This window comes from Falco naumanni, chromosome 13, assembly GCF_017639655.2.
Source record: "Falco naumanni isolate bFalNau1 chromosome 13, bFalNau1.pat, whole genome shotgun sequence".
Lineage (NCBI taxonomy): Eukaryota > Metazoa > Chordata > Aves > Falconiformes > Falconidae > Falco > Falco naumanni.
Window position 1 is genome coordinate 27733735 of NC_054066.1, and position 17239 is coordinate 27750973.

At 51.9% G+C, this 17239-nt stretch overlaps 1 protein-coding gene across 3 annotated transcripts in view; it reads right to left on the minus strand.

The window, feature by feature from the left end:
- Positions 1-17239, minus strand: part of LOC121096762 (schwannomin-interacting protein 1) — an 89682-nt gene that overhangs the window by 30726 nt on the left and 41717 nt on the right. For 2 of the 3 annotated variants that reach the window (XM_040613234.1, XM_040613231.1), the window contains exon 2: positions 9546-10052. In XM_040613234.1, coding sequence (XP_040469168.1) covers positions 9546-10034 — 489 coding nt within the window. In that variant the 5' untranslated portion in view covers positions 10035-10052. Of the gene's footprint in view, positions 1-9545; positions 10053-16848; positions 16954-17239 lie in introns of those variants that run through there. The other variant, XM_040613233.1, reaches the window with a different exon arrangement.

The following is a 17239-nucleotide window of genomic DNA, read 5'->3' on the forward strand; positions in this document are numbered from 1 at the left end:
ATAATAAGCGACTGGATATGCATTAATGCAAATGCACAGTATACAGACAATTCAGTAAGAAGAAATGATTCACAGATTTTTATTATTTTTTTTAACTACTACGAACAGTTTATCATCAAACTCCTACCAGGCAAAGGAGATAGAGAAGAGGATGGTCATACATGATTCAGGTGCAGAATTCTGATAGTTCCCCAAGTCCCTCTTTAATAAATTCAATATAGGAATTACATTAAATAAAAAGTTTAGATTAAATTTTTAATAACTCACTAAAAGCACTTCGATTCCCTACAGACCGTACATACTAGCAGCTTTTGTATGCATAAAGAATTAAGCACTTTAATATAGTTCTCTTTTTTTAGTGTTGCCATCTACCAGCCGAGAGAGGATTAAATCTCAGCCCGGCACTTCCCTTTCCTTCCCAGCCCCTCCGAATTGCAGCTATTTCCTCCCGCCCAGCCGAACGCTCGGATTTCATTTTAACAAATCACGGACCAGCTGAAATAAATGGCCTTAGCGTGATTTTCTCATTTAAAGGAGATCTATAGACCACTGAGCAGGAAACCCAGATTGCTGATATAAATAAGATCTACCACTTCTGTGACGCAAATGACTCCACAGGCGCGACAGGGAAAGACAAAGCACCCCAAAATGATACGAGTACTTGAAAAAGCTGGAAACCCTTGAGGGGAAGAGTGATTATGTAGCACTTCAGGTCTAAGGCAACAACTGCAGATAATTGTACGAGTGAAACTCATTTTCCACCGAAGCCATCAGTGCTTTGCTTACAGAAGCAGGATTGATTTCAGATCCAGGTTAGTGGGCGAGATGGAAGAAATATTTTCACATCTTTTTAGTTATAGCTAAGGAAACTTCTCATACGAAAGTTGAATTATTTGCAGATTTAACAGCCAAAACAGACCAAACCCGCTGCTGGAGATGTCGCAGCCCTCCTTAGCAGCGCTATTCTGCCCTGCACCTGTGATGCTCGGCTGGGGGATGCCTTGCTGGGGGAGCAGCCCCTGGCCATGTTAACCTGCAGTCCACAGTGGGAAACCTTGGAAAGCACTCAACTGATCAGATGATGCCATTTTTTAAAACAGCTATTTGGTTTAGAAAAAAGAAATACCTATACTGAGGGGCACCGGGGAAAATTAGGAAATTAGATGTCCTTCCAGTGGCAATAATACCTAACTTTCGTAACTTAACATGGGAATCTTATACACCCTCACAATAGGCCTTCCTCCACAAAAAGCATCATAAAAGTCCATTTTCCCCTCTAAATATGAAATGGTGGTCCCTGTAAACCTCCTTTGGGCTGCACCACTGCATCCTGGCCACGCTGTCAATACAGCAACTTGCACAGCCGAGTGTATCAGCTTATCAGCTACATCAGTTCCCAAAGACAAGCCTCCCGACACAAGAAAGGAGACATTTTATTTCAGTAGGGGAAGTCGTACTGTACGTCTCCAAACACAAGCTGCTCTGGAGTTCAGCGAGCTTATTTTACCTTCTCAAAGGCAGCTTAGCCAAAATATTGGTAAATGGTTTATCTCCCATGTAAGCGCTTACAAACTAGATCACACAGCACAGGGAAGCTCCCTTTGGCTTTGCCTTTATCCTCTGCTTTCTTGAGATGAGAGAATAAATCTCAAGTATCCCTTCCGAACCAAACCCACGCTGGGGTGTGCCAATACACCCCAAGCTGCCCGCCCACGCCCCAGCACAGCGGTGCAAGAGCACCATGGCTCTGCCTGCCCACCCCAGTGAGCATCCCCCACTCGCTCCTACCGCTCCCTGTCCTACAGGCACTGACAGTTGGGGTGCTCCTTGCCCCGACAGCACAAGTTATGCTGGAGAACAGCACACCTATCTTCACTACAGGAGGAGATGCAGCAGTGCTCAAAATGTGCGGGGAGGGCAGGACCGGGCTCCGGTGCACACCAGCCTCAGGCAGCATTGCTGCTCCGGAGTGACTTGTATCGATGGTACATGAGCACTGAGGAGTTATCTAAAGCACAGCATGAAGCAGATTGGTTTTGCCTGGAAAATCTCTCTCTAGATGCTGTTTACAATACCAAGTTATTGCAGGAGCACTGCCTGGCTTAGGTGCTCCAAGCCCACCTACCTCTGCAGGCGACAGGGACCCAGTTTTCCACCACGGACATTCATTTTACTGATTTTTTTTTTTTTTTTTTCTGTTAGGAGTAGGAAAAATGATGCCCTGAATGCAGCCAAAACCCAGTTCTTGCCTTTCCAGTTTCTACACAAACTTTAAAAAAAAATAAACAAGTGTTGCACTTGGTTTTCCAACTCGCAGCCATTAGTGCGAAACTGCTTTAAATCCAGGCAGAGAGAAATAAGGAAATAAATCTCAACAATTCTTGCTGTCCATATCACCGCTAAGCCAATTCTGCTGTGCACCTAAACACATTTGGTAAGGTTTTGGGAGTATTTGGAGTATTATTTTAAACATTTAAATAAGGAGCTTCAGCAGACGTGCCTGAGGTCCCTGTGGAACGACCGTGACCATTACCTTTGCAGCTGAGGGCAGCCCTGCCCTACAGATGCAGGATCCCTGAAAAGGCAGGGATCGCTCCGTGCCGGACCCAGGACCACTCGCCCACCCGTCTGCCGTGCAGGGGCTGACGCCGGCGGGGCAGCAGGGGCTGCTCCGTGCTTAGCAAATCCCTGCTGGCCATCCCAGCTCCTCCGGCAACCTCCGCCTGGTCAGACTTCAACCCTATCGCTTTCTGCTTGCTGCATTTTATTACCTTTCAAAGTGCCCGCGAGAGTTTGAGGGCCTGGTGAGTTTAATACTCATTCCTGAAAAGCTTTGTCAGCAGCAGCTCTGGCAGTCGCTGCTGGGATGGAGCTAGCCCGGCTTTCGAGTGCTCCTCAGTAGATCTGTAACGTGGTTTGAGTTGCACTGAATAAACACTTTTCACATGGTTTTTAAACACCCTCTGCCTATAATTTCTCTCTCCGCATACACCGTTATTTGCCATAGCGCCAGGTGTTACAGACACCCCATCCTACTCCACTGCCAGGCAGAGCGCAACCGCAGTAACTGCTGTCTGTCCAACATAACAGCAGCAAAAATAACAGGTTTTACACAGCACAGGTCAATTCTGAGAATTAAAAACCCACTACCTTGCATTTATGACACCCAACGTGCAAGCAACAGATACATAAGTACATAATTATTATCCTGTCAAATAAGCGTTCCTGCTGCCCACTGCGACTTCAACCCCAGATACTCACTTAGGCTTAAGTGGGAATTTAAAGGTATTAGTCAAGGTGCAGCAGGAGAGGGGTACAGGGCTCCAGACTGCAGAATCCCATCATTTCAAGATCACACAAGCAAAATGATGTTCTGAGACAATCAAAATTTTGACTTGCATACAGGCTCACCTCTCGTTTCAGAAACCCTTAGCATTTGCTACTTAAGATAGCCAGTACCAAGAATACTCTTTTAAAACATACTTATTGGCCTTATACAGTCAGCAATCACGAATAGCGCCCTTCAGTACTGCACACAAGTACAGTCAAGGGAGATTTACCGTTGCCTGCAAGACAATTAGTGTTAGAACCACCCAGCGTTCTCAGCTTTTTTTGGCAATTTCCACACCCCATACAAACCACTCACCAATCGACTGGGAAGCACTGCCAGCTCGCCGGGGTCCATCACACAGAGGCGTTCACAGAATAGTAATACTCGAATAAAGGAGAATCATTCATCAAAAAAGAATCCGTATGCTGTCACCCCATGTATTTAGCACTCTGTTTAATGAAAGGCTCTGCAGCAGCAATGGAGATAAAGTTTTTGCTCCAGATTATTAATTGCGAGCATTTTGCCTGGCCGAGTTTCAGAAGCAGCAAACATACATCTTTCCAATCCATATAATTACCAACGCTCTTCAAGCAACAAGCACTTTAGAGTACCTATAGATGTTTTCTTAGCTTAATGACATTGCACACTTTGGCAGAATCATTAATATCTTGCCAGCCTCATCTAACCTTTGAGCTGGGTGGAAAACGGCCAAAGTACGGTGCTGCTTTGATTCACCCACAGCAGAATGCGGCAGTGATGCATCGCCCGCTGCAATATTCCCCGCAGGTCCCGCACACCCAGGAACACCGGCACAAAGCAGGCACAGACCCCCGGTTTGACTGAAATTGCAGTGATTTTCCACAGCTAAAAGGTTTGATTTTCATGTCAGCTAAGCCTTAAAACAAATGAACTGCCCCAAAGAACCTCTCTCATCATGACTTGACTTTCTTCAGTAGCCTGCTGAAGAGTTAAATGGTCAAATCGAATAGGTAAAAGAGCTGTCAGGTGGAGAGAGAAGGTCTTGCTGGACCTCTGCGCTGCAGGAATGACAGAAATACAATTTCCTGCAAGGTAGAAGTTTGATTTTGAAAATCAGTGTGCCAGAAGTTAATGCACTGACAGTTCTTGTCTGGGGAAAATTGCTTTCAGGCATTAAACCCCTGGCTGTTACTTCGCTCTCCCAACACTTGCAGCCAAGACAAGATCGAACATCATCTAGGGATGAAGAACCTAACACTTTAAGCAAGCTCAATCAGGCAATTATTACTTATTTTAAGCGAGAACAAACTCGCTGTCAATCTTCAAGCAAATATTTGCTCCCTAAATGCCTGTAGGGACAACATGCCGAGGCAGACCAAAGCTCTGCAACAGCAACACCAGGGCTCTGCGCTTGGTCCCGGCCCCTGTTCCCGACAGCCCTGCTACACCCACACACTTGCAGGGCTTTAAGAAGTGCCCGTTGGGTGCAGGAGCACCGCTGCTCACTCCATTTCTCTATTCCCTCTTGCCAGACCAGTTTACACATTTCTCCTTCCACCACAGCTGCTCTGACCCAGCTCTCTCTCCAGAGTTGCCCTACTGCTCGGTCAATACCAGACCCCTGCCCATGGCCAATTATTACATTGTTTAAAGATTCCACCCCACACTGTAATATATACTTTGAATTTATTTCAAATTTTCAGCAGCCATGAGAGGAGACACCTATAAAGCCACAGGCAGAAGAAACGGGTATTAACACGGTCTGCGATAACTTCCATCCTACAGCTTTTGGCACCTCCTGTTAGCCCTTTAAGCCCTTTGCAGGGTTTTCCAGCTGTTTTCAAATGCAGACCTGAAACTTTTCCAACCTACACGCAGCAGGTTTAGGACTGCCACCACTGCCTCCGGCTCTTCTTCGTCACCTTCCCAGGTCCCCCCCAAAGGGGTCTGCAGACCCCCGTGAGCAGCTGCCGCCCATCAAACACAGCTCTGAGCAAAGCAGGAGCACCCTGCCTACCTCCACTAAGTCAAGACAGCCTCAAGGATCAAACAAGTCAGAAGGAAACAAATTTAACTTCCTAACACACTGAAAACGCACGAGCCCCCATGCCTGAGGCTGTGACGTGCCTGGGCAGCCGGTGCTGATACGCGACGTGTTACAGGTCCTGCCAAAGGCACCAGCTAACCGGTGTCTGTCTGTGTCCACAGTGTATGCAGGAATATTTTAGCGATGAGAAGGGAAAATCCAGACTCCAGCACACCCTTACCCATGCAGAAGGCTTCTGCAGAAGTCCTGGAGGCCGCAGGGATGAGCTTTTATCACCACTGCCTGCGATAAGCCTGCTTTGTGGACAGCAAAATTCATTCGGTAGTGTCATTCATCTCCAGACTGTCACAGGCACCCAAGTCTCTTTGCGAGGGTGAGTCGGCTGGCTGTGCCATTTCCTCTCCTGCAAGTGGCTGTTTTTTTTTTTAAATTGACGACGGAATTTGCAGATATTATTTTCAGAAAATACATCCTATTGATTGTAATTACCATCCTCGGAGATGCAATGGAAAGAATATTAAAACCATTAATGGTGATTTGGATTTTATTAGAGCCATTAGTGAAAAGGCAAGCAGAGCACCGTTGCTTCCCAAGCACCTCAACAGCTCCTAAGCACCATAAATCATCTCATGGCACATTTGTTACCGCTTTGGATACAGCCAGGAGTCGAGCAAAGGGGGGAAAAAAAAGAGAGGGGAGGGGGCAGGCTTCATGCAGCTGGGTGATGAGATTGGTCCAAGCACCTTTTAAATGAACCTTTTAAGCATCAACTGCCTTCAGAAAAGATGTCATTTCTTCTCTTAGGTAGATGTCGGGCAGACTCAAGAGCCATGTAACGCAACTCATTGGGTCTGTGCGTGCCAGAGCAGGCCTGCAGGCAGCTCGGCTGACCCGCAGCTCCAGAAACAGTCATCTCACCCTCATTTGGGGAAGAAAGGAGGAAACAGCCTGCATTTCTAGACATCATCTTCCCATGGGTACCTGGCCCATGCGAGCCCTCGCAGAGCCACCATGCTGATGCGGCATTAGGGACCTGGGTGGTATTACAGCAAGCCCACACCTTGAGAACTGCCTGCCCATGGCCACGGCATGGCCAGGACAGACAGACCTGCAGCCCAGCACCACCCAGCCCGGCTGGTCCTGTGCTCTCTCACCAGCATCACTTAACAGGGCTGCTGATGCTGAGCAGAAGTCACCAGCCTCTTCCAAACGCTCCCCCGGTAGGAGCTTCTCAACCCTGTATGCAACCTGAGGAACCAGCCTTGCCCCTCATGTCTCCTTTGTGTTGTGCAATCACATCTGGAAGCGAGATAACAGCCATTCCCATGTAATTAATATTCTCTTTTTCCAACCTTCCCAGCAACCTGGGGGCAGATCTCTGCATGTACAGAGGTGGCCGAAGGTCCCTCTTCAGCTTAAATATTCTTAGCCCAGCTGCAGCCCTCCTGAGCACTCCTTGCATTTCAGCCCAGATGTTCCTTGCCTAGAAAACCTCCTAAACCCACGTGAGTATTTCCTTAGAACCGTGAATTTCCTCTTCTCCTGGGACTCCAGCCTGACCAACATCCCTCTGCAGGGATTCAGCACAGGTCACTGCTGGCTTGCAAAGACTCGGCACAGGTCACTGCTGGCTTGGAATCACCAGAAACTCCTGAAACCAGCTTCAGATGCTGCCAGCCAGGGACAGGAGGCAGGGATGGAGTGGGCAGAGTTCTTCTCCCAGCACCCAGCACATCTGACCCGACGGCGAGCAGTCCCCAGAGCAGTGGCCTCTCTCCTGCCTTCTCTTGCAGCATGATAAAAAGCAATTAAATACAGGTACCAACAGCAGAAAGAACTCTCTGTTCCTCTAATCTCACAGCATTCGCTCAGGATTTTATATTCTTTAATAGAACATCTACACTGGATTCCTGATAACACAAACCAGCCCAAGAAATGCTTCCCCTCACAGCAACAGCTGCTATCACACCACATCCCTGGTGACAAGATCATTTTAGACTACACCAGTCAAGGCCTATAGCGCTGAAATTCTCCTTTTTCTAACATATTCTGCTAGCAGTTGGAGAGGCTAGTCCGTTTCTCTGTAGTTACTTCCTGGCTGGTTTCACTTAATGATTTTCATGTTTACAAACACTTGAGCTTCCAGTAGGGCAAGGCAAGGTTTTGTTATAAATAACAAGATACCAAACCACAGGAAAATGTCAAGGGCAGGAGAAAAAAAACAAACCCGAACATAAAAGGAGATTCTTCTCTTCAATCTGGTTTTAGTTAGCCTTCAAGGTACTGAGTCCCCGCAGCTGATGGGGCATAAGCCTGGGTGCTACAGCCACATCAAACACCTCCCAGCTGGCAGGGTGGGGGGTGTGTGTGGGGGGGCAATGCCCCTGCCCAGCAGGGCCTGGGCTGCTGCCAACAGCCCCTTCCCTCTGCCCCAGGCAGGCAATGGAGGGAGCAGAGCTGGAACACCTTCTCCTCCTCCTCCCTCTGCGCCAGGGGAAGGGGAATCCGGGCATCGAAGCAGCAAAGATGAGACTGGGAAAGCTCCTTGTTCAGGTGCCTCTGGGACCACTGGCTGGGTGAAGGGCTGAGGAAGGTCTCTCCAGGGCCACATACACTGAAAAACTCATGTTTGCAGAGCGGAAAACTCCAGTTGCTGGTGAGCATAAGAGGACTGGCAGCTCAGCCCTACCCATGGGGAGATGCTCAGAAGGCACTGGGCTCCCTGATGCCCAGATCTGGGTGGCCATCGCGGTTCTAGCTGGCTCCACATGCTGCCAAGGAGTGCTCAGGCTGCAAGCACACGCTGTAAACCTTGACTCTGGGCAGGACAAGCCAGGGCGTGAAGCAGCCGTGAATGCCTTCCAGTGCCTTTGTGCTTGCACGAGGGAACAGAAGGATGGAGGAGGAAAATCCTTACAGAGGTGAAGAGGCAAAATTCCTTTGGTGATACCTCACCTCGTTAAGCACACACCTGGAGGCAAAGAGTTTCCAGCACTGCTGATGCTGCCAGCAGCTTGGGCAGCAGGAGTTTATCAGATAACGCTGAAGCAATAAGCTCCCAAACCACAAAAATGAGTTGCTTTCCCCTCCCCCCCCCTTTTTTTTTTTTAAGCTGAGTTTCTGCACAAATGACTGTAATTAGGGATGTTACCTGTTGGTTCCTCAGGGCACTGAGGCTACAGTGTTCAGGCTTTGGAAAAAGCCTCCTGCACAGCAGCTGCCCCACTCCTCTATCAGCTTATTTATCATACCCAGCACCCACCGAGATTTCTCTCCGATTAGGTGTAACTCGAGGATTTAGGGGGAAATCCCTACCTCCCTGAGCCAGATGACTTCACAGGAAGTCAAGGGATGGAACGCCTTAAAAAAAAGGGAAAAAAAATCATTTTAAAAAAATGAAGTGCTCCAGCAGCAAGGCCGCAGGGCATGGTGGCGAGGCACACATCTCTCATCATGTGTGTCATCACATCCGAGGGCTCCTGCAGCGGTTTTGGGAGATTTTGTAGATTCCTTTTAATTCATATGTGATGGAAGTCTCTGCCGGCATGGTGTCACGCGTGCAGCGCCTGCTCAGCTGCCCACGGCTGCGCCTGGCATCTCTGAAGTTACGGGCAATTCCTAAAACACTCTGCAAATGATGCAGCCGCGTAACAATTTACAGGGTTTTCTGTAAAAACACGTTTTGAGGCTTCGTCTTGGCCGACAGCAGGTTGTCATCCTCCCTTCCGCAAGGGGAACACCCCCCACTGCGCCGCCAGTGTCCCCAGCCAGCGGGAAGGCGGCTCTTCCTCAGTTTTTGCAGGGAAAACCACCCCTGGAGCCGGCTCAGCGCTGGCGGAGGCACCTCGCCCCCACCGGGCGCCGGCACCAGCCGCTGCCCGTCCCCGCTGCCGCCCCCCGGAGATGCCCCGGGAAAGTTGTACCTCCTCCGGCCCCCCGCTTCCCGCAGGCACCGCCGCACCGGGCTGGGGGGCGCGTACCCCTCCTCAGCGCGACCCCACGCCGCCCCAGCGCCACCGGGTGCCGGTCCCGGGAGGTGGGGGGGGCATCCCCACCGCGATCCCCCCGCGCCGAGCCCGGCTCCCCCGGCACGGCCGCGGCCGAGCAGCGAGTCACCGCCCCGTGGGCAGCCGCGCCCGCCGCCCGCCCGCCCGCCCGGTCCTCCGCCCTCCCGGCCCCGGGACTCACCGAGGCGGGGCTGGCCCGCTGGCCCCGCTCCTGCTCCCGGCACTGCAGCCCGGCCAGGTGCCTCTCCAGGGCCGCCCAGTCCATAGCCGGCGGCTGCGGCTCCCGAGGGGGCTGCGCCCCGCCGCCCCGCCGCCCGCCCGCCGCCCGCCGCTCCTGCGGGGGTACCGGCGGCGGGCGCTGGGGCTGGGGCGGCCGCGGGCGGGAGGCGGCGGGGCGGCGGGGCGCGGCGGCGGCGGGGGAGCCGCTCCGGCGGGCGGGCGCGGCGCGGCAGCGGGCATCGCCGGCGGGGCAGCGCGGCGGCGGCCGGCGCGCCGGCGGGGAGGGCAGGTAGCCCCCGTCCTCCTCCTCCTCCTCCTCCGAGTCCTCCAGCGCCGCCAGGTCCAGGCTGCTGGGGGACGGCGAGGACTTGCCCTCCGAGCACGGCGTGGCTTTGCTGGAGTTGGACTCCGAGCTGGAGCGGCTGCTGCCGGCGTCGCTCCCTAAATCCATCCCATCCTCCCGGGAGTCCTGCCGGAGAGAAGCGAGAGGCGCCCGTCAGACAAACCGGGACCCGGCCCTGCCCGCCGGGCACGGGAACCGCCGGCCCGGGGCGGGCCGCCCGCCTCGCCGGGGCCGCCCCCGCAGCACCGGAGCCGCCGCTGCAGCCGCCGCGGGGCGGCCCCGGGCCGGGGCGGGGAGGAGGCGGCCCCGCGCGCGCAGCGCCCTCCGCGGGCGGCAGCGGGAGGAGCGGGCGGGGGGCGGCGCTCGGGGGGGCCGGGAACCGCCGCCGTGGCGCCCGCAGCCCCCGCCCCGCTGCCTGCGGGCAGGGTGCGCAGCGCCTGCCCCGGGCTCCCCGCGTGGCTCTGCCGGGAGAAGCGCCGGTGGCCGGGAGGGCGCCTTGCGCCATCGCTCTGCGCCGGGCTCGGGGGGGCCCGGCTTCGCGTGGGGCTTCGCGTGGGCTCGGTCACTCGTTACCAGTGCCACCACCAGTGCCACCACCAGTGCCACCCCCAGGGTGCACACGGGCACGCGTGGCGCATCGCCGATTCCCGCACTCTCCCGTTTCTTTCCTTTTCTTTTTTGGCAGTAATTTCAAATAACTAGTTAAGAGGGGCCTATAAATAACTGCTAAAAAAAAAAAAAGCTAAAACCCCTAATTTACTTGATATATTCTGGGTCACTGAAGCCAAGTTTAACGTGCAAATGTTCCCATTCCCAAATCCATTTGAAGAAGAGCTTTCCAGGCTGCGTGGCCGAAATGGGGAGCATTAATCATGTGGCAGAGCACCCCCGGAACGGTCTTTGGGAGACACGGCAGCATCCAGCTGGCAGGTCCCTACAGACCCAGACCAGCAGATGCAGGGAGTAGGGAGAATATTGGGGATGTATTCCTGCAGCCCTGGGGTCTGGCAGAGGGAGAGCCAGCAACTAGTCTCAATTAAATTCAACCATTTAATTGGATTGAGAGTTTATTTTTTGGCAGAAATAGGAAAACTATGTAAGAAACGCATCCTCAAGGTTGCGCGGGGTTTAGAGCTGTCCGGTGGGGTGGGGTGGCGGGGTGATACCAAGCAGTGGTACACACGCCAGAGCGTGTCTGTGGCACAGACACCCGGGGGGGGGGGGCAGGGGTCTGGCGTGGCAGTACTGGGGGTCCCCTCCTCTACGGTGTCCTGCTCCATACCATGTCTGCATGCCGGTGGTCCAGCCTGGTTTGTCGCTTCACCCAAAGGGGGTAAAGGGAGGAAGGAGGGAACATCTGCAGCCCGTTAACTCCCGTGGCTTTTGAACTCCTCGCTACGCAGCTGTTCATCCCAAGGAGTGGCAGAGCCGCACTGGAGGCCATGCCTACGCTACCGACCTGCGAGTCTTATTTAACCCCCATCTCTTTGGTAGCAGTGCCCGAGTGCCATGGAGGGCCATGACTTCAGTCCCAGGAACCCGTGCAGGGTACCAAAAACGCACCGGCACAGCGCAGACAGAAAGGAGATTTGTGTAACCTGCCGGGAGCTGGGGCAGACTTGGGCTGAACTGGTTTAGGTGGCATGGAGACACCTGCTTTTTGCCCAGCTAAGCGTGCCCCGTGGGGCCAGTGACCCTGGCTCCTATCCACAGCTTGGAAGGATAAAACAGGAGTATGACACACGGTGAACAGCAGTACAGCTTATTTGGCCAAGGTGATATTAACCTCTCTGGTTAAGTGTCTCTACCAGGTGCTCTCCAGGTTACCAGCACAGATTATCCCAAGTTACTCTCATGTTAACCAAGAGTATCCATGTTCAGGGCTGCATCCCTCCTCCCCACTCGGTCCCTGCTTGCCTCCCAGGCTCCTGGCACTTGTGGTTGGGACTTACAAAATCAGTTACCGTGTAAAATGCAGTTTTAAAGATAATTCCAACAAATGACAGGAAGCAAAGAGTTAAGCCTCGATGCTGGAAAAGGATTATATTGGCAAAAGTTTTTAACAGTTGCACACCTATAAGTTTAGGAGGAGGATGGCATTTGACATACTTTGCAGGGCGCAATTCTTTATTTGAGTCTATTTTAGTGTTGCCACCACCCTAAAAAGCAAATATCTGCTGAGCAAAGCGGAGGAGCTGCCTCATTGTCTCCAGTCTGGCAGTCACAAGCTGTGGAAAGCTTTATTTGTAGGAGCTCATGGTGTGCCTGTGTGCTGCTTTGGGCTGGGGTACAGTTAATTTTCTTCACGGCGGCCGGCACTGGCCGTGTCTGGGGTTTGTGGCGGGCACAGCTCGATAACCCCGGGATGCTCAGTCCCTGCTGAGCAGCGCTCACACAGAGCCCAGGGCTCTGCTGCTCCTCACCCCACCCCACGGCGAGCGGGCTGGGGGGCGCCGGGAGCTGGGGGGACCCGGCCGGGACAGCTGACCCCCCTGACCCCAGGGTACCCCAGACCATATGGCGTCACGCTCAGCACGTACAGCTGGGGGAGAAGGAGGAAGGGGGGACGTTGGGAGCGATGGCCTTTGCCTTCCCAGCGCCCGTTCCACGCAGAGCCCGGCTCTGCTGGGGATGTACATAAAGACCTGCCCACCCGTGGGAAGCGGCGACAGAATTCCTTGTTGTGCTTTGCTTGCGCACTCGGCTTTTGCTTCAGCTATTGAACTGCCTTTATCTCAGCCACCAGTTTTCTCACTGTTACCCTCCCGATTCTCCCCCCCATCCCACTGCGGGGGAGCGAGCGAGCGGCTGAGCGGGGCCGAGTTGCCAGCCGGGGTTACACCACGACAACCTGATCGATTCGGAAGATTTCTTCAATGCAAGGAGAGCATTGATAACATCTCGTGGAAGATGAGAGCTCCCCTCCTGTGTAGTACATCGAATTTCCCAGTGCAGCACCAGCCCGTGATGCCCAGAGGGGCACGTTGTGGGTGGCAGCCACCTCCCACTGCAAACGTGCCGGTTCTGGGTGCAACAAGGCTTTTCCAGCCACGGTGAGCACTGTTCAGCCAACGCGGCTGGCTCGGTTGCCCCCCCGGCACTGCTTCTCCACACTGCCAGACCTTGCAACAGCCTGCCCGCTGCCCTGTCTTCACACGATGGTGTTCTCTCATGAGGTTAACAAGAATACACGTGTCTGATGATTTTCTAAGTTTTTCTCTCTTTTTTTTTTTTTTTTACTTTTCTTCATAGCAGACAGATACGATCATTTTTAATCTTGTGCTAAGCCCTCTACATTTCTAATTATATGTGGAGAGTATATTTCCACTCGACCATTCACAAGAAGAAACCAGATATTGTTATTCAAAACACATATGTAATTTATCTCATTTACAAGCCCACATCAAATAGGTTGCTTCTCCAATGCAATGAAAAACTTGAAATTCATTTGAATTTTTAAGGGTGAAGAGTGTGAACACAAGCCCTTGTAGATGAAAGAACATGCTTTGCAGTTATTTTATTCAGTGTAAAGAAGGTTTTAGTACAAGTAAGGCATGTTGAGTTTATTCTGAAACAGAAATATATAAAAAATAAGATACTTATTATTTTCATGGGATGAATGCAGTGCTGTTTTAAAAGCCAGTTTGCATATTATCATAAGCTATTAGATTTATTTCGTTTTACCATTTTGGCACTACACTAACCCCATTCTAAAATGCATTTTATGTTCTTTCTCTTTCTCTTGTGCTAAATTGCAGAAGCTTTTGGGTCAGGGAAGGAAGGCAGGCAAGCAGGGAAGTCACAACCACCCTGAAGCTGCCTCCTTCTCCTGGCCTTCACAGACATCATCCAACTCCCTAAGTATGAGAACACCTCCTCCGGCTGGGTCCTCACCTCCCCCACTGCTCAGCACCCTCCTGAGCTCCTGAACCCTAAGCAGCCCCGCACAGGACGTGCTGCCCGATGCAGGCGGTGAGATGGGAGCAGAGGGCCACAAAGCCCACCTGCCCCACCAGAAAACCGGTGAGTCCCTGGCATCAGTCAGTCCTCGGATACCCAAGGCAGCCAGCTAGTGATGGCTTTGAGCACAGTCAGTAGCGAATGATGACATTTGATCTGATATTTTCTTAACCAAATGCTTTTGGATTGTGACTTTTCAAAAAGTTTGGATTTTTCCCAGCTTTGAAAGTCTGGCTTTCCTGCCAGCTTGTCCATTTAGTCTCCCCTCTCCTAGAGGAGCCCCAGCCAGATGCTCTCCAGGTGGGCTAGTTCAGTTTGGGCTGCGTTTCAAGGGAAAAGGACAGAACTGCAGCCTCTGGGTACTTTCAGCTGAAACTGGATGGTGTTCCTCATAGTGAATGGGTTTGCTGCTCATACTTGTGCAACGTGGAGCCCACCGAGAGCCCGAGGTTAGACCCAGAACCAGTCCAAAGAAACTGTGTGTAAAAGTCTGGCTGGGGTTTCTGAGGGGATTTCTCTTTAATTGACTTCCACGCAGAGCTGACTGCTGTCATTATGCAGGCAGGGACTTGCTGGGGAAATGTCGTGGACCCACCTGCCCCAAGATAGCACAGGAAAGCATCGTTTCCTTTGAACACAAAGAATTTATGCTTCCCACTACCCCTAAAGAGGAAAAGAACTGCACTGAGATCAATGCACATTTCCTTTTCATAGGACAACCACTCTGTAAGTATTTCTGGTTTTTGTCATCCTACGGGCAGCAGAAAGGCTGGCAGCATTTGCCTGGAGTCCGTGTTGGACCCCAACACACACCTAAGTGAGCATAGGCCCCCAAAAATCAGAGAGCCAATATATTCCTTGGTCCCTGCACTGGCTATTTGTATTCCGGACCTTTTTTTTTACCCATTCCTCCTCTCCTATAGAAGTTTTCTTCCACACATTTTGTGGGTCTGTTGCTGCTGAACATGCTGTGGAGGTATTCTAATCTTTCATTACAAATAATGCATCTGCCAACTTTTGCTTAAAGCGTAAGCCAAGTGCAATAGCTGTGGTTTATTCTTCCTAAGCCTGCAGGAGCCAGAAGGGTCCCTGGCTTCATTCACGCCACCGCCTTAATTCTCAGGCATCTTTAAAACATCTGCCCTGGTAAATGTTCCCTGTTCCAGGAACCACAGCTGTACCCAGCTGGCCATGGCCCAGCTTGCTGGCACTGTCTAGGGAGGAGGAGGAGGAGGGAAGGGAGCCTGCAAGCTGCCTCCATCCAGGGTGTCCCTCGGCAGCACCAGCCCGTGTACCCCCCCATTTTCTGCCCACAGCTCAGGATGGGCATTACACCATTTCCAAGGAAAAAAAACCCTGCTTTTTTTGGTGTGAAGAGGAGCCTTGTTCTGTCCTGCCTGCAGCACAGAGATACCATGGTGACAGACACCTTCCAAGATTACGAAAGCAAACAGGAACTCATGAATTTGTGTTTTAAGGCCAAATTATATATAGGAGCAATACACACTTGACATCTGTCACTGTTTCCTATTAGTACCCTTTGCTTGATTAATCCCCCGCAGCCAGCCTAGCCCCCGGTTGGTGCTGGGAGGAACCACTCACGCTTTCTGAGCTCTACTGGAGAGGTTTAGCAAACTCCTGTGCAAGACAGCCCTGGCTTGCTGCCTGCCCGAGATGGGCCATGCCGTGCCGTGCCGTGCCAGCCTCCCATGGATGTCTTGCAGCACATGGGAGAGCGCAGGACAAGCTGCACCAAGGTCCCACCACTAGCTACCAGAGGTGCCAGGGACAACTGCAGGAGGATGGAAGCACGACTTGGGGACGTTGGACTATTCCTCTCGTTGTGTTCAGCTGCAGCTGGTGTTATTTAACTATTTGCCCAGGTGATGCTGAGAGTCCCAGATACAACCGATTTGGCAGACTGGTGCCTCTAAAATAATTCCCACAGACATCAGAGTAGGCGGCAGAATGAAAAAAGGTCAAATTTAAGCTCAAATGCTGCTGGGAAAAGGAATGTGTCACTCATACAGAAGTGATGACTATAATGCATTTATAAATACACCCGTGGCAGAGGTGCTATTCCCTCCATCAGCTGTCCTCGCTGCTGCAGGCAGGACCCGCGCCTCTGCTGTCCCTTGCTCAGCCATGCAGCCAGGCACCAATGCCTTGTATTATTTTTTACGTGCCCCATCTGTTATTCTACTGACCACAAGTTCTCACCTGTAAGATTTTCCCACCTCATGGGATTTCTGCTGTTCTGGGAGCAGCCTGGGATGGGGTTTTGCTCAGTGCTTTGGTTATAGGGAGCATTTGAGTGCTGTTTAAGTGCTGCGTGACTCCTGGGGCTGGCAGCATACATCCACAACCAGTAAATAAAACCAGAAAAGGAAGAAAACGAGATTGCTTTGGCTTGAGAGTAGCAGGGGAAGAGCCTCGTGATGAAAATGCTTGAAAGCAGTCTACAGATCAGAACAGAAATTCAGTGATCCCTTCAGAGGGATAAATATTTCAGAAGAGTGGGTGCACATCCAGACCGCTGCTACAGCTCCAGCCCTGTGCAGTGTGGTCCTCAGCACCTTCACAAACTTTTAAAACCTCGAGCAACCAAATGCCCTTGCGTGCTGCTGACTCGCCGCATTTGAGATAAACTGGCACTGCATCTCGTATTTCAAACATTTTTTTACTGATTTTACTAAATGCTTATTCATACATCAAAGGGTGTCTCCCCTCCAAAAATCACAGATAACATCCCGCAGTCCCTCCACACTCGGGTTATCCCTATCATAGGCCAGAATCCTGATGGTTTAGCTTTGGGACTTAGAAGCACAAGGATGCTGCATGGCTCCATGTTTCCCAGCCAGCCCTGTGCAACTCTGCAACGAGACTCCAGCAACAAACGAAACACACAAAACACATAAAATAATGCCATTTCCTTTAAAAACTAACAGGATGAGGCACTCACCGGCAGCCTGGTGGGGCATGGAGATGGGGGCTGGCCAGCTCCATCCCTCCCTGGGCAGCTGCAGCCTCCCTGGGGGAGCTGGGGGCCACGGCACAGCGCAGTGTACGTGGCTGCCAGCAAAACCTTTGCGGGAATTGTTTTTGTGCATTGCCGTTTGGATTTGCAGGTTTAACTATTTAAATTTAGCAAATTAATCCTTTGCTTAATTTAGAGGGGGGATAAGGGGGGAGGGAAATCACACGAGGCAGCAAGAGTCTGAGTGATTACACTCTCATTAAAGCTCCTCTGCTGTCAGAGGAGGTAACAGAGGCGGAGGAGAGGGATAACGGCAGTGTCTCAGAACTAATGCCCTCTTAGGTTGTTTTCATCTTTTTTGGCTCTGTCAGGCACC